Source organism: Phodopus roborovskii, unplaced genomic scaffold (genome assembly GCF_943737965.1).
Source record: "Phodopus roborovskii unplaced genomic scaffold, PHOROB, whole genome shotgun sequence".
NCBI lineage: Eukaryota > Metazoa > Chordata > Mammalia > Rodentia > Cricetidae > Phodopus > Phodopus roborovskii.
The window spans coordinates 62,218,772-62,244,148 of record NW_026126418.1 but is presented as its reverse complement, the minus strand read 5'-3'; the positions used below and the strand labels follow the sequence as shown (position 1 = coordinate 62,244,148).

The following is a 25,377-nucleotide window of genomic DNA, read 5'->3' as shown; positions in this document are numbered from 1 at the left end:
TTGTGTGTGAAAGCAGGAATAAAGGCCAAATATGAACTTGGAAATAAGATACCATGTTTTTAGGTAAAGAAGATGACTGTATCACATAATCAACAGTGTTTATTCAGTGATTGTCTGCATCCAACCCATTTCTCTTAGGATGCAAAACAGAATGAAAACTACTAGGAACTATTCCAAGACTTGGTTTCTTGGTTAGCTGTAGTATCAGAACATATGTGTAAATTAATTCTGAGCTATAGCAACCATTCATAGTAGCTGTAAGGTTATATTTATGCTTTGTAAATATTATTCCTTGTAAAAAGAAATTACTAAAATAAGAAAAAAAAATAAAATCTATAAAATGAAAATTTTTGTAACTATTCGCCATGCAAAATCTTAGGGTCATCTCTCTAATATGTAGATTCTTAGGATCATTAAAAATCTAATCATAAAATGAGCCCTGATTTGTTAAAGTTCACATCTGTTTATTTATGTGAATTGTATTTATGTTTGATTTCTAAATTGTAATTTATAATGAGATTGCCCTATTTGTAGATTATAAACTAAGTCATTCCTAGTGTTAATAAAACCATGTAATTGTGCGTTTAGAGGTAGAATTTTATTACTTAATAAAGTTCTAGCAACAAAGACAATTCAGTGAATATCTGATGAAATATTTGTCCCATTGGATGATGAAACTGTTGTCCTCTACAAAATACTTTTGGCAGTCTATACCTTCTCTAGCCATTTGTCCCTGCTAACAATTAGAGCAAGTCCTTCCTGGTCCAACCAGCAGCAAGTTCATCCTCATCCCTGTAAGCATAGTGCTTTCCTTTTCTTTCCTGCAAAATCTTGTCTATACTTGACAACTTCCAGTTCCCATTAATTAATTAAACATTATTGCTTGTAACATCTTCCTTCAGGAATTACTCTTAGAAATTAAAAGGAAAAATGCTAAGCAAAGGCTGTCAAATTCAAGTCTCTCAGGATTCTAACTGATCAGTTTTTGGCAGGATATTTGTTGTTCTTGACTGCACAGTCACTACCTGTTTAAGTATTCATAATCCACTCTCCTGGGCTTCTTTCAATCTTCCTGTGTAAAACCTCTTCCTGATCCAACTTAAAGGACTGCAGGAGAAACCCTGAACACCATCTCTGGAATATTGCTTTTCTTTTTATTTATTTTTTTTTATTGCTTTCCTATTTATTTTTTATTTTTGTTTTGGCTCTGTCTCATTCTTTCCTTTATTTGCTAAATTGATAGTTAACCTTAGTGCTAATGGCCAACATAATAGTAAATTCTTATGCTTATTTTTGTTACTTGCATGACTTAGAGTCCCTTTAATTGACCTTGAATAGATACATTCTACAAAACCTCATACTCACCACATTGCTGGAACTCATCTGAGCCATCTCCACAATCATCATCATGGTCACAAACAAACTGCTTGGGAATGCAGACGTTATTGTGGCACATGAAAGCATTTTCATCACATGTATTATTGGGTGCTAAAAAATTACAAAAAATAAAATTAAATGAGTACATACTTTATCTTCTCTCATACTTGACGTATACAGTACAAATATTTTTCTATCAATTTCTAGGTACTTCAGAATAAATAATGTTAACATTTTGCTATTGGATGCATTAGGTATAAGAATAGCCTGATATGTATATTAAAATTCTAATGTATTCATTCATGATTCAAAGGCTGGTTCAGTGAGCAGAAACAATGTGAATGAGACACATAAAGGATACACCAAGAAAGTGTCACTGTTCTTAAAAGAAAAATCTTTTGGTAACCCTCAAAAAAGGTTTGATTCAAGCAAAATTAAGATGTCCACGGTAATGAGCCACATCATAATTCAACCAATATCATGACTGCTGACACTTGCAATGGAATATTCATTCTACTGGAATAAAGACCAATGGAAGCAGTATTCCAGCAAGATCTAAGTGATGGTGTATCTAAATTTGCAATACAATTCATTCAAAAAAAATCTACTTTGATTCTATGTGCATAGAACCACAAGCCAAGAACCTAGTTACCAAAATACCAAATAATCCAATCAAAAAAGGAGGTACAGAACTAAATATCAAATTCTCAATAGAGGAATCTAAAAGGCTGAAAGACAATTAAGAATGCATTCAACATTCTTAGCCATCATGGAAATGAAAATTAAAACAACTCTGAGATATTATCTTATTCCTGTCAGAATGGCTAACATCAAAAACACCAAAGACAGTTTATGCTGGGATGGATGTGGAGAAGAGCAACTCTCCTCCACTGCTAGTGGTAATGCAAACTTGTACAGCCATTTTGGAGATCAGTATGGTAGTTCCTCAGGAAAATGGGAATCAGTCTACCAGAGGACCCGGTAATCCCCCTCTTAGGTGGATCCACATCCATGCACCAAGGACAATTGGTCAAATATTTCATAGCAGCATTATTTGTAATAGACCTGAAAACAACCTAAATACCCATCAACTGAAGAATGGTTGGAGAAAATGTGGTACATTTACACAATGGAGTACTAAGCAGGGGGAAAACACAATGGAATCTTGAAATTCGCTGGCAAGTGGATGAAAATGGAAGAAACTATCCTGAGTGAGGAAACCCATATACACACACACACACAAAAGAGAAACATTGTATTTATTCACTCATATATGGATTTTAGACATAGAGCAAAGGATTACCATCCTACAATCCACACCATCAGAAAAGCTAGGAAACAAGGAGGACACTCAGAGAGACATACAAGGTCTCTGGGAGAAGGGGAAAGGGACAAGAGCTCCCAAGCAAATTGGGAGCATGAGGGGAGGGGAAAGGAAGTTATGGAGAACAGGAGATCAGAGGCAGGAGTAATGAAGCAGGAAGATTGAATCAGGAAAAGAATAGAGGAGAGCAAGAAAAGAGATACCATAACAGAGGGAGCCATTATAGCTTTTAAGAGAAATCTGTCACTAGGGAAATGTGCAGAGTTCTACAAGGATGACCCAAACTAACAATCTAAGCAATAGTAGAGGGGCTACCTTAAATGCCCTTCCCCAATATGGAGATTGATGACTATCTTATATGCCATCCTAGAGCCTTTATCTAGTAGCTGATGGAAGCAGAAGCAGATACTCACAGCTAAACCCTGAGGCTAACTCTTGGAATCCAATTGTAGACAAGGAGTAATGTGCAAAGTGGTCAAGATCAGGCTGGAGAAACCCATACAATCTGTTGACCTGAACAAGGGGGAGCTCATGGATTCCAGTGTGTTAGCTGGGAGACCAGTATAGGATTAATCCAGATTCCCTAAATGTGGTGTTAGTTAGAAGGACTAGGCATTCTATGGGGCCTCTGGTAGTGGATCAGTATTTATCCCTAGTATAGTAATCGACTTCTGGAGCCCATTCCACATAGAGGGATACTCCCTTAGCCTAGACACATGTGGTAAGAGGGCCTTGGCTCTGCTCCAAATGATATAACAGACTTTGAAAACTCCTCTTGGAAGACTTTACCCTACCTGGAGACTAGCAAGGGGATGGGATGGGGGTTGTTAAGGGAAGAAGGGAAGATAGGAGGGTGAGGGAACTGTGTTTGATATGTAACACAATATTGTTACTAATTTAAATTAAATATATATATATATGTTATATATATATATATATATATATATATATATATATATATATAAAGTCTCAGTGGTCTTCAGTTTGAAAAACTCATTTGTATAGAATAAATACTGTTACAATATGTCACCCAAAAATTTGCTATTGTATTTTTTACATTATTTCTATGAATAAAACACAATTATGATTTGTTAAAAAAAAAAAAGAAAAGAAAAGAAAAAAGAACCACAAGCCTTAGCAGAATTCTATACAGTTAACTAAAAAATACAGATGTGGTAGTGCTCAAGGTTCTAAACACTGTGAATGTTTCAAACGTGTGATTTGCCATAATCATGTGCCAACAGCAGAAGATTCATAAACAGCTCTCTCTATCCTATATTTGCATGCTTGAGGAAGTAAGCATCTCCTTTGTTCATCTGTTTCTTCATCTGTTTAATGAAGATAATTAAATATGTATGACAATGTTCTCATGATGATAAATTGTATGTGGAACTTACCTTTCAGCTTTGGTATTCAGTAATTCATAGGTACTCTCAGAATTCCTACTTCTAGACTAATTCTATTTTGTATTCTATGCATTTATAATGTAAATAAAATGTTATTGCTGCACTGATTAACATACAATGGGCATTAAAATAAGTAAACACTGTTGTCTCCATGGAAAATGCCTGTCTTTGTCTTTCAAGATGGCATAGTTTGGTTCAGCTTTTAATATGTCAACACAAGATTCTTGGTACATTTCTTTGTGATAATATAGTGTCCTTTTCCATACATAACTCTGAGAGTTGAGATTTTAGAATTATTGTCCCACATGCCTCTCAGTTCCCTGTTGCCATCTGTCTTATACCCCATGAACCAACTTTCATTATCCTCTTAGTAATTATCTACATAGAACTGTGTGTGTGTGTGTGTGTGTGTGTGTGTTCCAGTTAATTTTACTTTCTACTAATTTATTTTGATCTTCTGTGTAGAAGTCCATCAAAAGTAGCATTAAGTTTACATGTTTTAATTAAAGTGAACCTCAGAACTGTCAATAACACATCTAACTTTGAGCTGTGACAGTTTATCTAACTCAAGTGAATTATGCCAATCCTGATATGTACAATTTACTTTAAAGCAGATCAACAATGACTTATTTTATATTAATACTTTCAGGTCATTTAAGTACATATTTTTTTTATATTTTAGCATTATCCATTAACACATGTGGTCCACAAGTGTTAATACACCTACCAGGATGCTAACTTATGACAACAGCAACAGCATGTGCAATAATCTGGATTTTTGAATATTTACATAGTCCCTTGTAATAGCCCTCTGTGGCAACATTGACCTTCACAGAACCACATCAACTTTGTCTACACTATAACAGGAGGAGCTGTAAGCAAGTAATGCTGGATCAAATGTTTGCTGTTATGCTTTTATTCTTTTGACATACATATGTGCCAACGGGCTCAATATAATATTATAAAGTTATAAAGATTGGATTTTTTAAAACAATTATGGTTTTGTCAGATTTCACTAAACAGACAGAATCTGACAAATAGACCCTTCCCGAAAAACAGCCAGCTCAACAGATCACTAGCGATCTTGGCATCTACAGTCACATGCTGGAGGTTTTTCACCCTCCTGACCATGTAAAAGATTTTAGTTAAACTTTTACTGAAGAGTCACTCCTTGAAATGACCTTGAGTCAAACTTTGTAAACTGTCTGACCTCAAAGGCTTTCCTCTTAATCCTTCAGTTTCCTTTGGTTCTATTGATGCTTTCTTTACCTGACCTGAAGTTTAATACCACATCTCTAGAACTGATAGGTGTCTACTGACTTCTTGATCTGTATTTACCTAAAAGCAGCTATTTATAGAGTATCTGTAATAGGCATTCAAAAAAAATTGAAGGGAAGGTTTACTTAACAAGAAAATTCTAGGCCTACCAACCATCTGTACATAATGAAGTCATCCTATTTTGGAGCTTAAATAGCAAATTTACAGCCAGTGAAATGGTTTTAAAATTGTTGCTGAAATTGTGCATATCTGAAACACTTTGAATGTAGAAGGCTTGATAAACTACTATCATTATAATGTCCAACCTGGACTCTTGAAGAATGGGGAAAGTGAAAGAAAATATTGTGGTATGAGAAAAGCAACCCACTAATGTTCTTCAGCTTATTTATTTGACACACAACTTCATCAAATGTTCATACCACAGCCTGCAGTATAGAGCTCATCACTCCCATCCGGACAGTCTCTCTCACCATCACACAGCCAATGTTTGGGCACGCAGGCATGGGAGGCCTGGCAGCTGAACATATCAGAAGCACAAGTGACAGCACCTTAAACCCAAAGAAAAGTGATATTAAATCATATGTATCCACTAGAAAATAGCTACAGTAGCCAGAGTTCATCTTTCCTGTAGAAATAAGCAAGATGGATTTGCGAGCAATTAAAGGAAAATAATTATTTACAGTTGTGAATTATGCTGTCCTAATGACAGTTGACATATTCTTATTTAACAATATATTATTTTTGACTTTAGGGGGAATACTCCCTTAGCCTAGAGACAGGAGAAAATGCCTAGACCCTACTTCAAATGACTTGACAGATTTTGATGATCCCTCCTGGAAGGCATCACCCTCCCTGTGGAGTGGGAGGAGAATGGGACAGGAGGGAGGGTTGCGGTCCATGGGAGGGAGGAAGGGGGATACTGGGATTGAAATGTAAAATAAGAAAAGATAATAAATAAAAATTAATAATAAAAACTGAAAAATGTATTATTTTCTAGTTTCAAGTGCTGTCCTGTTTACCACTACATCATACAAAGTATTATTTCTTCTCCTTGAAAAATTTTAAAACAATGACATTGTAAAGTAATTGAGGCTACATAGGCAGGATCAATAGCAGGGACAGTGATGACATTTTATAGCTTAGCATGTACCAATTATTCAATGTGTCATCTCCCTTCATCCAGCAGACAACATCAGCTTTTGCAAACTGAAAACTTGGAGCAATCCCAAGAGCAGCTCCCTATATTGACCCTGAAGGAACAAATATTTCCTTGTGGCTCTAAGTACATTCTCTCACTAGCTTGTATGAGTACTGGTCCACTTCATCATACATTACAGCAAAGACTAAAGCTCACTCCTTTCTCCTTTATTCAGAATCTGCCTTCCCACTTTGGTCACTTGTCCTAACGAGCTATATGATACCTCTTTCAACTCTTGGTGACCTGGACTGCAAATTCTCAGGGACACAGACAGCTTCTCTATGAGCATATAGTAATCACACATCAATGGCTAGATGTATCCTTAACTACTTCCTTACTGTATATCTTCAATGCTCAGTTTATTTGTTTATATAAAATGTTTGTTGGGTGAAATAACTCAAGTTTTTAATTTTACTTTTGATAATAATGTCCAAAATATAAGACAAAAACATACTTCTATAATTTATTTTACAAAGCTTTAGTATACCTATAAAAGGATAGAGTAAAAGTGATACTTTCTTTGCTAACAACAACAGCAAGGCTCTGTGTTCAATTTCTAGCAAAATACAAAATGCAAAAAAAAAATAATAGAAAGGTGGATTTAATTGACAGAAAGTATTTGCTTCCAATCAGACAAATGGAGACTAATGTACTTTAATCGATGTTTATTGTCTTTTCACTTTCAGTCATATGAGTACTGAGAGCACAAAGTGGTTTCTCAAAGCATTATTCTCAATCCATGCAGCAGATGACTATTTGAACAAATTCCCTTAGAGACACAGGCTTTCCTAACCCTGACTGCCTTTGCATGTATGAAGCCAGAAGGATAAGATTGATGTGAACATGGAAGTATCCAGGTGTTGAAGAACTGTCTATTTGATGTTAAGGATTAATAATTTAAGAGGAGGGCTAAGAGAATAAACAAGAGAATAATCTGTAAAAAAAAAAAATAGCTGCTATTGCATACTATTGACTTTTAAAATAAGTATTGTCCCACAGAAATTAATATATATGTTCCTTAACTTTTAAAGTCATTTTCAATATTAAAATCATAATAACTTCTGTAATAATGGCAATACCATGATCATTCCAGCCTTTGAAAAGTCTCTTGTCTATGTTTTCTCTCCTGCTAGAAAAAGAGGTATGAGTAGGTAATTATAAAGACATCTCCAATGATGAAATGACATTATGTATTTTGCAGCTAATTTGATGGCTCCCTTGATAATGTTCAACAGATTCTGAGAGAATAACCTGCTAAAACACTAAATCAATTGGGAAGAAACTAGCCATAGAAAACCTCATGGTGTCATTTCCTAGTTGCCACTGCCATCTGGTATAACAATCCACAGGGAAATTTGGTCCTTAGAGAGATAAACACATATTGAAAACCATTCCCCAGGCTCAACTTGTGCTCTTTTCAGACAAGAAGAGCTGATTGGTAAAGTTCTGTATCCTATTAATATGTTGGAAATTTGTCCCTACCACTGTCATCAGCCATTAGCTGTATGATTTCAAGTACATTTATTAATCTCTATGCAATTCCCTTTCTTCACATATCAAAATCTAGAGATGTGTGAATTTCAATGTTGACCACCTGAATGTACCATGTCAGATAAAATCCACTTATTAAAAATCATGGTTATATACATCATCTTAATATTTGGAAGTGATGGTCTGTAGTCTGTATTTTAATGGGACTCTAAAAGGGATTTTTTGGAGGGAAATATTCAAAGATCTACAAAGAAGAATGACCCCGACTAATAATAGATAGATAGATAGATAGATAGATAGATAGATAGATAGATAGACAGACAGACAGACAGACAGGTAGGTAGATAAATATGAGACAGGCATGGATTCATACTGGATAGTAAGAATGTTGAAATTGTATTAAATATAAAAACAGTAAGCCTATCAGTCTTAAAGATCTTTAAAAAAAACAACTTTAAACTATTTGTGAGGCTATATTTATTGGTAATATATTGTTCAAAAGTTTAAAAAAATGAGTATAAAAATAAACAATCTAATCAATAGTGGAGAGGCTATCTTAAATGCCCCTACCAAATAATGAGATTGATGACTACCTTATATGCCATCCTAATGCCTTCATTTAGTATCTGATGGAAGCAGAAGCAGACACCCACAGCTAAACACTAAGCTGAAGTCCTGGAATTTGGTTTCAGAGAAGGAGGAGTGATGAGCAAAGAGGCAAAGTGGTCAAGACCAGGCTGGAGAAACCCACATAAAATGCTGACCTAAACAAGGGGAAACTCATGGACTTCAGTCTGATAGCTGGGCAATCAGCATAGGACTGACCAAGATTCCATTAATGTGGTGTTAATTAGGAGGACTAGGCAGTCTATGGGGCCTCTGGTAGTGGATTTGGATTTATCCCTAGTGTAGGAATGGATTTGGGAGTCCATACCACAAAGGCACATGCAGGAATGCCTAGGCCCTGCTTCCAAATGATATAACAGACTTTAAAGGCTCCCCATGGAAGGCCTCACTTTTCCTGGGGAGCAGAAAGGGAATGAGATGGAAGTTGGTGGGATGGACAGGGGAGGAAGAGAGGTTGTAGGAACCAGGTGCCATGTAAAACAAGCTTGTTTCAAATTTAAATTAAAAGAAAATTAAGAAGGGATTGTTTTAGTACAGTACATGTTGTGAATCACTGAGATGAGTTGTTTGTAAGGTTGCCTTCCAATTCTAAAATATTGGATTCATTTGATGACAGAAATTTGGTCTTATGTGTGATCATATTGTTATAAAAGAAAATACAGCCTATTATCAAATTGAATTGACCCATTATTTTGAATTCAAATAAGTTTCAATACCATTATTTTCATTATTTAAAAGCATTTTCAAGACATTGAGAGAATGTAGAAAGAGGGAGAAAGAGAATGAGAAGCTTTTCATCTCTTGGACAAAAAGATAAAAAGATAGGAAGAAGAACTAAGTGAAATACAGGAAAAAAATCTCATGGACACAGTGCAAAATAATCAAAGAAATTATGTAAACAAATCTTTCCACATCTCTTTATTGGTGAAAAAAATCAAGAAATGAGCAATAAAATTAGTTTCCCTGAAACTGAAAAACAGAATGCAGTGACTCTGTATAGCCCTAGGGCCTTTGCCCCTCATATTAGACTGTGTCTTTAAGAAAGCAGTTATTGAGCACAGACACTTAGACTGACAATTAATAAATGAAACCTCCTCAAACTAAGAAGCTTCTGTAAGGTAAAGGACACAGTGGACAAGACTAAAAAGCAGCCCATATATTTGGAAAAGATCTTCACTATTCCCACATTTGACAGAGGGCTGATTTATAAAGTATACAAAGACCTCAAGAAACTCGTCATCAAAACACCAAATAACCCTATTAAAAAGCGGAGTACATAATTGAAGAAAGAATTCTCAATAGAGGAATCCAAAATAGCTGAAAGACACTTAAGAAAGGACTCAACATCCTTAGCCATCAGGGAAACACAAATCAAAACAACTCTGAGATACCATCTTACCCTGTTAGAATGTCTAAAATCACAAACACCAATGATAGCATCCATCATTGGCCTAAAGGCCTAAAATATTCAACAGGCTTTTCTGTGAAGCAGGATAATTAAAGAGCTATCCTGCCTTGTATTGGCAAAGGTCAAAAGTTTTTTTGTGTGTCCCACTTGTTCAATTTGGATAGGATACTATCAGCATTGGAGACAAGGGTATGTTTTTGCCTAGCTGCTTACTTCTGTTACCAAGAAAGGACATTCCATGTAGACTTTATTCAATGCCCCCCATCTTCTTTGAAGTAGATTAGTGCTACCAGGAGCAAACATGTCTCATTGTGATAATAATTTAAAAAAAAATCCTATTATCCAAAACATTTTAAATGCCATATTCTATAGATCTCTGAAATATTTGAAGATGACATTTCTTCCTAATATATTTATGTCTGATCTTACAAACATACCCAATGGGACTATAAGTTCAATTGTATTTGGTGACTAACCTGCATTTATTTATTACCATAAAGAATTGGTAAAAATAATTTACAAGAACTAGAATCTTGCATTATATTTTTAAATGAGTTCTGAAGGTACAATATCTTGAACAAAATTAGAAATGTATGTACAGTGTATTTTATCAAATTAACCTCAAATACATATCAACATACAAATTTGCATGCATCATATAAAAGTCCAATTCATTGTAAAATATTTAAAACTAGTGGTTGCTCTGAGATAAAATCTTACTCCTGCCAGAATGGCTAAAATTAGAAACATCAGTGATTACTTATGCTGGACAGGATGTGGAGAAAGGGGAAACTCTTACACTTCTGGTGGTAGTGCAAACTGGAGATAAGTATGGTGGGTCCTCTGGATAATGGGAATCAGCCTACCATAGGACCTGACAATCCCAGTCTTAAGGCATATACCCAAATAATCCACATCCATGCAACAAAGACATCTGTTCAACTATGTTCATAGCAGCATTATTTGTAGTAGCAATAATGTGGAAGTAGCCCCCAACTGAAGAATAGATAAAGAAGATGTGGCACATTTACACAATGGAATAGTAATTTGTGGGAAAAAACAAAAACAATGGATTCTTGAAATTTGCAACCAAATGGATGGAACCATCCGGAATGAGGTAACCCAGCCACAAAAAGAGGAATATGGTATATACTCACTCATATATGGATTTTAGACATAGAGCAAAGAATCACCAGCCTATAATTCACCAGGGAAACTAGGACATAAGGAGGAACCTAAGAGATTCATACAATGTCCCTCACAGAAGGGGAAAGGAACAAGTTCTCCTGAGCATATTGGGAGTGGTGGGGCAGTGAGTGGAGAGGGAATTAGGAGAAAGAGAAGGGGAGAAGGGGAGAACTTGTGGGACCAGGAAGATTGAGTTGGGGGATGAGTACAGGGGAGCAAAAAAAACAAAAAACAAAAAACAAAACAAAACAAAAAGATACCATAATATAGGGAGCCATTATAGGTTTGAAGAGAAAACTGACTCTAGTGAAATGTCCAGAAACCTATAAGGATGACCCCAATTAACAATCTGAGCAATAGTGGAAAGCCTACCATAAATGCCCTTTCCTGATAATGAGGTTGATAACTTACTTAAATGTCATCATAGAGCCCTCATCTAGTGGCTGATGGGAACAGAAGCAGACACCCACACGTAAACACTGAACTGAACTCCTGGAATCCAGTTGAGAGAGGAGTGATAAGAAAAGGGGTCAAGGCCAGGCTACAGAAACCCACAGAAACAACTGACCTGAACAAGGGGGAGCTCATGGACCCCCCCAGACTGATAGCAGGAAACCAGCATTGGACCAACTCAGCCCCGTTGAATGTTGGTCTCAGATAGAAGGCCTGGGCAGTCTAAAGGACCTCTGATGGTGGAACTAGGATGTATCCCTGGTGCAGGAAAGGACTTTGAGAACACATTTCACATGGAAAAATACTCCCTTAACCTAGAGATAGGAGGGAGAGCCTAGACCATATTCTAAATGACTTGACAGATTTTGATGATCCCTACTGGAAGGTATCACCCTCCCTGTGCAGTGGGTGGGGAATGGGACAGGAGGAGGGATTTCAGGGGGGCATGGGTGGGAGGGAGAGGAAACTGGGATCAATATGTGAAATAAAAAATTATAAATATATAAAAAATGAAAAAATAAAAAATATAATGTTAAAAAAAAGAAAAGAAAAGAAAAAGAAAGAAAGTAGTTATCAGTGGAACCTTTTAGTGCCTGGTTAAACAAAAATGTCAAAAGCAAGATTGTTTCATGGATTGGAAGCATGTTTATCCCATGAAAGTCCTATTTTAGGTCTTAAAGACTTATAGCAAGGGAACTAATAGAGGAGCTAAACTCATGTAATTAATCAATATTTCTTGTATTAAATCATTTTGATAATTACCTTTATGCTTTATATTTATCTCTTACATAACTGTACATTGTCCCACCTGTGTAAAGAAAATACTTCTGCCTGATCCTGCTGCTCCTGTGTTCTGTCCCCATCGAGAGCACCCTTGAAGCTCTGATACACCCCCACCCATCCCCACCATGAGCATGGCCCCCCTACCCTGTGCCCTACCCTACCCACTGTCCTGCTGCTCTGGTTGAGCACTTGGACAGAGGTTGGAGCCAACAGTCCACCCTACTTCGGAGAGTTCTCAGAGCAACTCTGAACAAAGGAGACCTGCCTATCCACGCAGGACCACATGTAATTTCCACCTGCTTGGTCTCTGTCCCCACCTCCAGTCCTCTGCTGCAGCCACAGGCCCATCCCCAATATCCGCCTATCTCTGCTGGTCCACCCTGAGTTCCTGCCCACAAGATCCTTGACCTCCAAATCAGGGCCTCTGCTAAAGAAAGAGGCCTCAGCTGGAGAGTTCCAGTTTCCAGTGAGATCCGACTATCCTGTAAAACCTTCCTAAGTTTCAGCTCAGCCCTTGTCCTCTTCCGCCAGCTATTGGCCAGAGGTGAGTCTGGGCCCAATCAGGGCTGCCTGTCCCCTACAACCTCTCCCCCCGCCAACTCCGTGGGTTGGCCCCTGATGAGGGTGTGTAGAAGACTGCAGATAGACCCATGTCTGTCGCCATGCACAAAACTCAAGTCCAAATGGATCAAAGACCTCAACATCAATCCAGCCACATTGAATATCTTAGAAGAGAAAGTAGGAAGTACCCTTGAACAAGTTGGAATAGGAGACTGCTTCCTGAACATAACTCTAGAGGCACAGACACTGAGAGAAACAATTAATAATAAATGGGACCTCTTCAAAATTAGAAGCTTCTGTAAGGCATAGGACACAGTGGACAAGACCAAACGGAAGCCCACAGATTGGAAAAATATTTCCACCAATCCTACATCCAACAAAGGGCTGATCTCCAAAATATACAAAGAACTCAAGAAACTAGTCAACAAAACACCAACCAACCCTATTTAAAAAATGGGGTACAGAACTGAAGAAAGAATTCTCAATAGAGGAAATCAAAAAGGCTGAAAGACACTTAAGAAAATGCTCAACATCCTTAGCTATCAGGGAAATGCAAATCAAAACAACTTTGAGATACCATCTTACTCCTGCCAGAATGGCTAAAATTAAAAACACCATATTGGAGAGGATGTGGAGAATGGGGAACACTCCTCCACTGCTGGTGGGAGTACAAACTCATACAGCCATTTTGGAGATCAGTATGGTGGTTCCTCAGGAAAATGGGGATTAGTTTACCACAGGACCTGGCAATCCCCTTCTTAGGCATATACCCAAAGGAGTCACATCCATGCAACAAATAATCTGTTCAACTATGTTCATAGCAGCACTATTTGTAATAGCAAGAACCTGGAAGCAACCTAGATGCCCCTCAATTAAAGAATGGTTAATGAAGATGTGGCATATCTACACAATGGAATACTACTCTGCAGAAAAAAATAATGGTATCTTGAAATTCACAGGCAAGTGGATGGCACTTGAAAAAACCTTGCTGAATGAGGTAACCCAGTCACAAAAAGAGGAACATGGTATGTACTCACTCATATATGGATTTTAGACCTAGATCAAAGGATCATCAGCCTATAATTCACACCACCATAGGAACTAGGATACAAGGGTGTATTCTAACAGATTCATATAAAGTCCCTCACAGAACTGGTAAGGGACAAGTCCCCCAGAGTTCAGGGGAAGTAGGGGGGCAGCGAATGGAGAGAGAAGTAGGAGAAAACAAGAGGGAGGAAAGGAAAACGTGTGCGACCAGGAAGATTGAACCTGGTTAGGAATAGAAGACAGGAAAGACAGACAGAGAGAGAGAGAGAGAGAGAGAGAGAGAGAGAGAGAGAGAGAGAGAGAAAGAGAGAGAGTGAGAAACAGAGACAGAGACAGAGACAGAGAGACAGAGAGAGAGAGAACATAAAAGAGGGAGCAAATATTGGTTTGAAGATAAAACTGAACACAAAGAAAGGCCTAGAGAACTACAAGACTGCTGCCCTCTAACAATTTGAGCTTCCCTGGAAAGGTTACCATAAATGCCCTTCCCGGAGAGTGAGATCAAGAACTAACTTATCCATGGAGCCCTGAACTAATGGCTGTTAGAAACAGGAGCAAACACCCATATATAAACACTGAGTCGAAGTAGAACTCAGATGGAGAGGACAAGACCAGGTGGCAGAAACACATAGAGACAGCTTACCTGAACAAGGAGGAGCTAATGGGCCACAAGACTGATAGCTGGGAAGCCAGCAAAGGACTGACTCAGGCCCCCTGAATATGGGTCTCAGCCAGAAGGACTGAGCAGTCTAAGGGACCTCAGACAGTGGAGCCAGGATTTATCCCTGGTGCACAAAAAGACTTTGTGAACACATCCCCCATGGAGGGATAACTGCCTTAATCTAGAGACAGGAGAGAAGCCCTAGTCCCTACTTCACATGACCTGTCAGACCTACATGACCCCAACTGGATGGCATTCCCCTACATATGGAATTGGGGTGGGGGGATGTGCGGGGAGGGTGGTTAGAGTGCATGTTAAAGGGCAGAGAGTGTAAAAGGTAGGGAAGGGAGGGAGGAAGGGAGGAAGAGGGAATTGGGATCGTCATGTAAAATAATAAATTAAATTAAAAAAAAAAATGCTTTGACTCCAAAATTTAAGTTCAAGGACAAGTTACTGGGGAAAAGGATTTCTATTTTTGTTTCCACAGAAAATGAAAAGATGTGGATTCCTTCTAGACTAATGTGGTTTGATCAAGCCAGACCGCCTGAAACAGAGTACCAGGTGATCCTACATTCAAAACAGCTGGACAAAGCAGCCTTATAGACTACAGCCAGGATTTCTGAATCTTCTTTGAATCCCCTATGACAGTGCCCCTTACCAGCAGGAAGTAATTTGGAAAGAACAACGCCCAAATTCCCAAATATTGTCTATAAATGTTTGTTTTCATTTAAATGGATTTGGTTATATAAAATAAATAAATAAATAAATAAATAAAACTAAAAAAAAAAGAAAATAGTTATTTTTTGGCTTTCTTAAATGGAATAAATAAATTGCCAGCTTTCAGAACATAATGCCTATTTTTTGTTATCCATTGGCTAATTCTGTCGAGGTTGAGAATTATAAAGAACTTCTGTCTCTTATAACAGCCTAAACTCTTGACCATTCTCCTGAAATGTGAATGTAGAAAGACACTCAGCTTTTTCCAGACATCTGAGTTTATTACTCAGGTCTCACTATTTCTAAAAGGACATTGAAGAAGACCCGATACTGCCACAGTGAGTAAAGGATATTCAAGTAAAAATACATAAAATACACATCAAAAGTGTTGTGTAGCTAGACAAAACAGGTAAAGAAGAAACAAATGAATATTATGATGAACAACTGCTAAGACGTTATGGAGTTTAGCTAGCTTGCTGTGTTCTTTTAGCCCTTGTAAAATCCAGGTAATAGTTCCAAATAAACCACATGATAAATATTTGTGATTATTAAAATATATCACACTACTTTTATAGCTGAAATCATAGTATATATTTAGTAGTTAAATGCATTGTAGATAAACCTAGACATTTAACACTGCAATACCATAATTATTGAATTTAAACATACTTAGAAAACTGTATAAATTTGCCAAGTTTCTTTATTTCCAATTTACAACAATGCACTAGCAATGCTTTATTACAAAATGGGCACACAAACAACATAAGCAGTTAATGGCAGTGAAAATCTTTATGCTAACTTTCAGGCACCAACTCAGCTATGGACGCATGTGTCATAAAACATGATTATTTTGTCTAATCATATCAATCAATGAAATTTACTGTGAAGAAGCATTGAAAACTAGATAGATGAAGAACACATGTGATTATTTGATGCCACTAATGCAAAATTGTACTTATCCAATATGTGTACTTTGAAAAACAAAATAATAAGGGCTTAGGGTATGGCTTAGTTGATAAAGACTTAAATGTTCTTGCATAATACTGGAGTTCAAATCCTAGCACCCACATTAGGTTGCTCCTAAACAAATATAACTCTATATCCATGCCTTAAACCTTGTCCATATTTCCACACAGACATACACTTATATCCACATAACTAAAAACAAAATCTTATCATAAAAGATCACCAGTTGTTTTAAAATATGTGTATATATAAAAACAAGAAAATCAATTACATATAAATATAAATTTGATGATGTTTAAGACATTGGAAAGCACAGATATATGCTATATCTCAAACATACATGCTATTTAAAAATTCACAGGAAAAAAAATATTTATTGAGAACTCAAAGGAAACTGCTCACCACAAATGCTGTCACTTTCATCTAGGCTGTCTCCACAGTCATCCTCCCCATCACAGATCCAGTGTTTAGAGATGCATTTTTGTATAGAACAAGCAAATTGGTTCCAAGAACAAGAAGAATCTGGAAAATAAAAATCATTATTTTAGAGGAAAAACTAGAAAAATAAGTTCTGGAAGTCCATTACACAATATTACAGCAATATTTTATTTTTTAAATCTATGTAAAAATATTTTTATTAAAATGATAAATAATTGAGAAAATAGATATTTTTTACCTTTGTTTGAACATTCCACAATGTGAACATCAATCAAAACATCACTTGACAACCAGTTAACATGCATAATTGACATAGGTTAATTAATTATAAGCAAGACCATCTTTAAAAAGACTGCACTGTTAAAAAGGCTTTCCTTAGACTCTTTTTACAGGTTGGCTAAAATCAAACCATCCTAAAATAAAATTAACCAAGTCCTTACTCTGTATCATAACTCTCTATGAAGGCCAACAGCTTGCAAACTTCTGTCCTTCCAGCTTTCACATCCTTGACCTTGCAGCATGCTTCGTAACAGGTCTTGCCTCATAGCTAGTGAATATTCTGGCTACACTCCTCAAAAAATATCCTTCACAAAACTAAAATAAATTCTCCAGGTGCAGAAGGTAGAATTTCTTTAATTTACTCATTCTTTATCTAAGAGGAAAACCTGTGTCATGAACAAGATGCATGACCATCAAATACTCTTTTCCAAAAACAAAACAAGTCAAAACAAAAAATAGCTGTCCTTTAAAATCATGTTCTTGCTTTTGTTACATTGTCTGAAAATGCTTGAGTTCATAATTTTGTAGTAAGAACTCCAAAATTCATTATAAACTTGACAGTTTTTCATACTAGGCTAGACATTTTTAATAACACATCTCTACATTTTACAGTGTCATTGTTTTCATTGTTCTTTTTCAGATTCTATCTTTCCTCCATCTAGCATAGTGTTTTATCAAGTGACACCCCAAAAGGATATCCTCCTGAATAAAATTATCTAAAACATAAATTTTCATTAAAATATCAATTTGGCTTTGTGATTGTTGATCTTCCTGTGAGATTGGAGAGATTCAGATTCAGAAATGAATTCTCTCAGCATTATTGTGATTATGTAAATTGGAGTGTGAAGACCCAATCTAAATGTGGGGTGAGGTCGGGGGCTGAATAACAAGTTGAAAGTGAATAAAGTACACTGTTCATTATTCTCTGTTCATTGAGTTTGGTCTCTCTGTGAAAAGCTACCTCCTATTCCAAGCCTTTTCTGTCATGGTAGACTGTAACCCATCTAGATATAACCCCCCACACACAAAACCTTCTTACCTTAAATGGTTTGTATGAGGAAGAAAATTAACTATCACAGGCTTTGATACAAAACAAATATTTCAAGTTGTGTATTTTGCTTTCAAATATTTACTGAGATGATTAGCAAAATAAAGCAAATTTAGGCAATTTTAATTAAGGTACTTAATTCTATAATAGATCCCTGCTTAGAAATTATGAATTTACATGGACTATTTTTGTAGTATTTTTTATTCAGGAGCAGAGGGAAGATATGCATAATTTTAATTACAAAGAACATGCTTCATCATTTTCCATGAAATTTACTTTCAGGAGAGTTTGACATTTTGCAAGGAATTCATTTCTAACCTTTACCCAGCTTCATTCACCACATTATGCTTGTCTTATAATAAAAGAGTGAATATAGGCTAATTTGTCTTATATGAAATCATAATTTTATAAAATAACATTAATCTAGTTTGTGTTATTTTCCAACATAAATGAACTTTACGTATACAAAAATAATAAAATAGTGAGAAAGGAAAAAGTTTGAAGAAACAGATATTTGAGTGTGTTATTTAAAATCATATCCATAATTAACACAAAATTTAAAATCATTTTTAATTTCTAAGAACATGTAGGCATTCTTGAAGTCTTTTTGTCACAACAGAAGATAAATATATTAACAGTACCTGAAATAAAAGCATCAAAAATGTAGTTATCACATTTATAATAATGTCGATAACTATTTATTTTAGGTAGAAAGTTGTAAGAAAAATCTGGGACAAGAGATTGTTATGCTGTACTATAATTGTCTGTGTTTACTGTTCTAGTGTATCAATATTATGCATAATGTCCCTAGGAAAGGAAATACCAGCATATGAGTAGTAACTTATACAGCTCATACAACAAAGCATGATAGAAAGAGGCTCACCACAGTGTAGCTCATCCATCCCATCCTCACAGTCCTTCTGACCATCACACACCCAGGTATTCAAAATGCATCTTCCACTAGGACAACCAAAATAATTCTCTTCACATTTGTGTTTGTTTTGAACTATGATAAAACATAGAATGCAGTGTCAAATATGTTAAATTAATGTGAGTCTTTGGAAGTGCATGGAGATACAATACTAATACCACCTGAGTTGGAAGAGACAAACCAGAAAATGCAAAATTTCTCCAAGTCCCAAGGAATGCCAAGGTTACAATGACCCAAGAATAAGAACCTATCACAGGGACATCTTTTTCCCAGACTTGACTACAAATCCAGTCCAAGGCTGGTCCTAGAACTAGTAGCACTAGTTGAGGGAAATATTGGATTACATGCTGAATAAGTTTGATGTGATGATTCAATAATAAAAGTAAAATGATTGAAATAACAGACTTTAATCAGTGAATGAAGACAAAATATCATAATTATATGAGTATGAGTTATGTGCTTATAATAAAAGTGTTTTAAACATCGGTGTCTCCTTGATTTAAAAAGGAAGGGTGTGTTTAATATTTCTATTGACTTTTCTGGACTATGCTTTAGTAGCAATAAACAATATTCTCATTTTTAAGAAAGAAAAATTGTATGATAGAATTTTGAAAATTATCTAGCTTATGAAGAGCAGGTAAGCATATAATCTTGAGACCCACAAATTAACAATTGATTAATAATTATATAGCTTGTAAAATATTACAAGATAAAATATATTTTATAGTAAAATAATTTCTTAAATTATGATTCATCTTAAAAATTAAAACATTATATAGGATATTCTATAGATTTTTTCCCCAACAATAGCCTAACCCTAACACTAACCCTTGAACCCTTAGTTTAGACAGTAACGGATATGTCTGTGCCATAGACCATCAGAATTTGATCCCCACAATTTATTTAACCAACACACTGAAGTAATCCATTGCTAATCATTTAAAATGAAAATTATCATTTATTTTCTGTAAATACATTTTTAGTGAACTCACCAGTCAGACAAAATTATTATACATATTATATCTGCTGAGATGATACATAGATCACCTGATAGGTATAGCTCCACCTGCTACTGGGTCATACATTACCTTTCCACCTGCCATTGCCTTAAAGAGCATTCTTTATTTTTACCTAGTATAAAACTCTGATAGTGTTGAAAACTAAGTTTTAAAATAATGTATTAATCTTAGAAAAGGATAATTTTATATCACTAAAGAAACACTACTTTAATGATTATCATGTAATGTTCTCTTGAAGATACTTTCAAATTTGACTGCAGATAAATGATTGAAAGAATGTTTCACTGTAAATATAACTTTAGATTAATAATCTTAATACCCAAGATCCATGAAAAAAGCAATAAAATTGGTTCCAAGCCTTGTAAAAATACTAATTCATCCTGCCTGTAGATAGTCTCAGTCTCTCTGCCCCAATCAGGCACAACAATCTCTCAAGCACATCTCTAGTGCTGAAATGGAACATCATTAGCAACCTCCATTTCACCAGTGGTATTTTCTGTGCATACCACAGACTATCCCCTCCTGACCTCCATCCTTGACAGGTCACTGAATCCCCGCCTCTGTTAGCACCAGACATTCCCTGTGAACACACCAGCCAAGAGGCCAACAAAACAGGCAAAAATACCTATCATACTCTGAAAATCCAAAGGGGAAACATAATCCAAGCAACAAAACAACTACACAAAGAAGAAAAACTCAGAAATAAGCACCTAGATACATCGCAAGCTCAGAACCCTAGTTGATATCTTAAGAACAAGGTCAACAACAGCCAGAACAATATGTGACCACCAAAGCACAGCTATCATATTACATTAAGCCCTGAATAATCCATCATAACTAAAGCACAAGGAAATAGCCTTAAAGCCAACTTTATGAAGTTTATAACTGTCCTTATAGAAGAAGTGAATAAATCCCTTAAAGGAATCTGGGAAAACAAAAACAAAAAAATTCACTAAAAAAAAAAAAAAAAAAAAAAAAAAAGGAAAAACAAACAAATAGTTGAAAGAAACAAATAAAACTTTTCAAGACCAGAAAATGAAAACAGAAGCAATAAAAAAAAAAAAAAAAAAAAAAAACACAAACTCAGGGTAACCTGGAAAGGAAACATTTAGGAATTTGAACAGGAGCTACAGAGTCAAGCTTCACCAACAGATTACATGAGGTAGAAGAAAAAATCTCAGACATAGAAGATGCAATAGAAGAAATTGATACCTTGGTCAAAGAATATTTAGTCTAAAATTTTCCTGTCAGACACCCAGGAATTCTGTGACACTATGACAAAACCAAACCTCAGAATAATAGAAATAGAAAAAGAAGAATCCCAGCTCAAACTTTGAGAAAATATTTTTAATAATATGTTAATTTAAGTTTCATTCTATATTCAAACACCAGTTCTTCCTCCTACCCCTCCTCCAACACTCCATGCCTCCTCCAGTTAACTTCTCCCCATGAAAAATCAACAAAGTGTGATACATTAAGTTGGGGCAGGACCAAGCTCCTTTCCCATGCATTAATACTGAGCATGGCATCGCCACAGGAGATATTCTTCAACAAGCTAGCTCATGTTACATTCTGGTCTTACTGCCAGGGGTGCTTCAAAGAGTCGAAGATTCAAAACTGTCCCCGCATATGGAGGGCCTAGTTTGGTCCAATGGGGTTTTCATAGCTGTTGGTCTAAAGTTCATGAGTTTCCACCAGCCTGAATCAACTGGCTCTACAGATTTCTCCATGATAATCTTGTTCATATTTTCACTCCTTCCTGTTTGTGACTGGATTCCTACAGCCTGGCCTGGTGCTTCACTATGGATCTCTGCATCTGGTTCCATCAATTATTGGATGAAAGCTCTATAATGATATTTGGGGCATTTACCAATCTGATTAAAGGGGTCATAAGTAGATAATAACTATAAAGCAAAGGATAACCAGACAAGAATCCACAGCTCCTGAGAAGCTAGCCAAGAAGCAGCAATGTAAGAGGAACAGAGGGATTGATCAGGGAAGGGAAATTAGACTAGATATCCTGGGTAAACTTGGGGTGGGGTGAGTGAACAGTAAAAGGGAAGGGAGAGTGGTGAAAGCATGAGGAAATGGTATGGTGACAAAGTAAAAGAGCAATGAAACAGATGTTTTAATAGAGTCACTATGGGGTTATGGATAAATCTGATGCTAGGATAATTCCCAAGAATCTATGAGGATTACCCCAGCTAAGACTCCTAGAAATAGTGGAGACAATGCCAAAACACACCTATCCAGAAAATTTTTTAAACAAAATCATAGAAGAAAATTTTTCTAAACAAAAAAGGACATGCCTATGAAAGTATAAGAAGCTTAGAATACAACAAATAGGTTGACCCAGAAAAGAAAGGACCTGTGCCATGTATTAGTCAAAACACTAAACATACAGAACAAAGAAAGAATATTAAAAACTTCAAGGGAATAAATAATATCACACCAGCAAAAAAAAGAAGCACACATGCACAAAATAACAAGAATAGCAACCATTAGTTATTAATATCTCCCAATATCAATGGTCTCAATTCCCAGCTAAAATGACAAGTTAACAGAATGCATGCGAAAAAGTAGATACATCCTTCTCCAATATAAAAACTATCTTTAGGTTTAACACTTTCTAAACCAGTGTATCAGTTTCTTCTTTCATATCTTCTATGACTGATATTCTCTCTTCCATCTCTTGTATTCTGTTGGTAAAAATTGCCTCTGTAGTTTCCATTTGAATTCCTGAATGCTTCATTTCCAGATTGCCTCAAGAAACACGTGTCAATATTAAGAATAGACATTACCTCAGAGGAAAGGGTTGGAAAAAGATTCTCCAAGCAAATGGACCTAAGAAAAAAGCTGGTAAAAATGTTCTACTATCTAATAAAAGAGACTGTACAGAAAAATTCATCAAAGTAGATAGAAAAGGATACTTTGTACACATTCAATGAAAGATCCACCAAGATAATCTTTCAATTTTTAACATCTTTGTTCCAAACATAAGGAAACATTATTAAAGCTTAAAATTACACATTGATCCTCACATGTTGAAGATAGGACACTTAACTACCCCACTCTCACCAATGAACAGGTAAAACAAACAAAAATTAAATAGAGAAATACTGGAGTTAACCGATGTTTTGAATCAAATGGACCTAATTATGTATGTATGTATGTATGTATGTATGCATATAACATTTCATCAAAAGAAAAACAATATACCTTCTTCTTGGCATGCCATGGAACATTCTCCAAAAACAAACATATGCTCAGTCACAAAGCAAGCAAGTCTCTACAGATACAAAAAAAAAAAATGTAATATTCCCCTGAATCCCATCAGACCACCATGGTTTATAACTGTATTTCAGCAACAACAGAAACTGAAGGCCTCTGCCAAATGACTGTGGGTACAAGGCAGCAATATAGAAAGAAAGATCTCCTAGAATTCAATGAAAATTAACACACAGCATACCCAAATTTATGGAACACAATGAAAGCAATGCTAAGATGAAAGTTCACAGCACTGATAGCCTTATATTATATACTAGAAACTTTATAGCACACTTTAAAACTCTAGAAAAAAAGGAAGCAGAAAATATTTAAACCTAGGGCTGAAGTCAATAAAATAGAACAGGGTGAACAGTAAAAAAGACTCAATGAAACAGTTTGTCCTTTGAGAAAATCTACAGGTTAAACAAACTTTTAACCAAACTAACTAAACAACACAGAGAGAAAATATCCAAATTAGTAAAATAAGAAACAAAAATGAGGATAAAACAGTCACCTAGGAAATAATTAGGACATACTTTAAAAACATATACTCTACAAAATTTTGTTTTATAAGAATTGGATATTTTCTTGATAGCTACCACTACCCAAGTTAAATCAAAATCAAATAAATAATCTAAGTGGACTTACAATACCTAAGGAAATAGAAACAGTCATTAAAAGTCTGCTACCCAACAAAAAAGCCCATGGCCAGGTGGTTTTAGCAAAGAATTCTGCAAGACAAGGCCAATTCTCTTCAAACTTCATTTTATGAAGTCAGTCACCCTGATATCTAAAACAACACAAAGACTCAAAAATGAAAGAGAATTACAGAACAATTTCCCTCATAAACATAGATATAAAAATATTCAATAAAATACTGAAAAACTGATCTAATATCACATCAAGAATATCATTCACCATGACCAAGTAGGCTTCATTCCATTGATTCAGAGATTATTTAACATATAGAAATCAATCAATATAATTTATCATATAAAAAACTCACAATAAAAATTATGATTTCATTAGATATTGAAAAAAAGACCCTTTTCTGATTAAAGTCTTAGAAAGATTATGAAAACAAAGGACTTATCTAAATGTAATAAAGGTATTTTATAGCAAGACAATAGCCAACAACAAATTAATGCAGAGACACTCAAAGGAGTTGCACTAAAATCAGAAACAGGATAAGTGTGTCTCCTCTCCATGTATCTACTCAATATAATAATTTAATTTCCAGTGGGAGGAATAGGACAACCAAAGGAGATGAAACAGGTAAAAAATGGAAAGGAAGGAGTCAAAGTGTTGTTATTTTCCTAGGATATGATAATATCTACCAAGCAACTTCTAGAGCTGATAAACAACTTTAGTGAAGTGGCTAGATACAAGATTAACTAAAAAAGATTTAGTACACCCACATATGCAAATAAAAAAATGAGAGAGTTCATAGAAGCTACAGCCTTCAAAAAGGCCACAGGTAATATAAAATATCTTGGGGTAACTCTAACAAAACATGTGAAAGACTAATATGACAAGTCTTCATGTCTTTGAATAAATAGAATAAAATAATAGAAGATGGAATTTCTTCTAACATAGTAAAAATAGTCATCTTGCCAAAAGCAATGTAGAGATTCACTTAAACTCCATTAAAATTCCAAGACAATTCTACAGACATCGAAAGAGCAATACAATAGAAAAAACAGAAAACAGAACAAAACAAAGAAAAAAAGGATAACTAAAAAAATCCTATACAATAAAAAGAACTTCCAGAGGTAAAACTATCCCTGAGTTGAAGTCATAATACAGGAGTATGATTATAAATAAACACAGGGTATTGTCTAAAAAATTTGACTGGTTAATCAATGGAATTGAATCAAAGGCCCAGACATAAATAAATATAACCATGGATA

General features: G+C 35.5%; 1 protein-coding gene across 1 annotated transcript in view; it reads right to left on the bottom strand.

Moving 5' to 3' along the window:
* Positions 1-1,345: 1,345 nt before the first annotated feature.
* The window catches only part of LOC127221901 (low-density lipoprotein receptor-related protein 1B-like), a 31,891-nt gene continuing 7,859 nt past the window's right edge, over positions 1,346-25,377 (bottom strand). The window contains exons 3-6 of the mRNA XM_051183853.1: positions 19,134-19,256; positions 16,888-17,007; positions 5,805-5,933; positions 1,346-1,488 (exon numbers count right to left, since the gene is read on the bottom strand). Of these exons, the coding sequence (XP_051039810.1) occupies positions 1,346-1,488; positions 5,805-5,933; positions 16,888-17,007; positions 19,134-19,256 (515 nt within the window). The remainder of the gene's footprint in view (positions 1,489-5,804; positions 5,934-16,887; positions 17,008-19,133; positions 19,257-25,377) is intronic.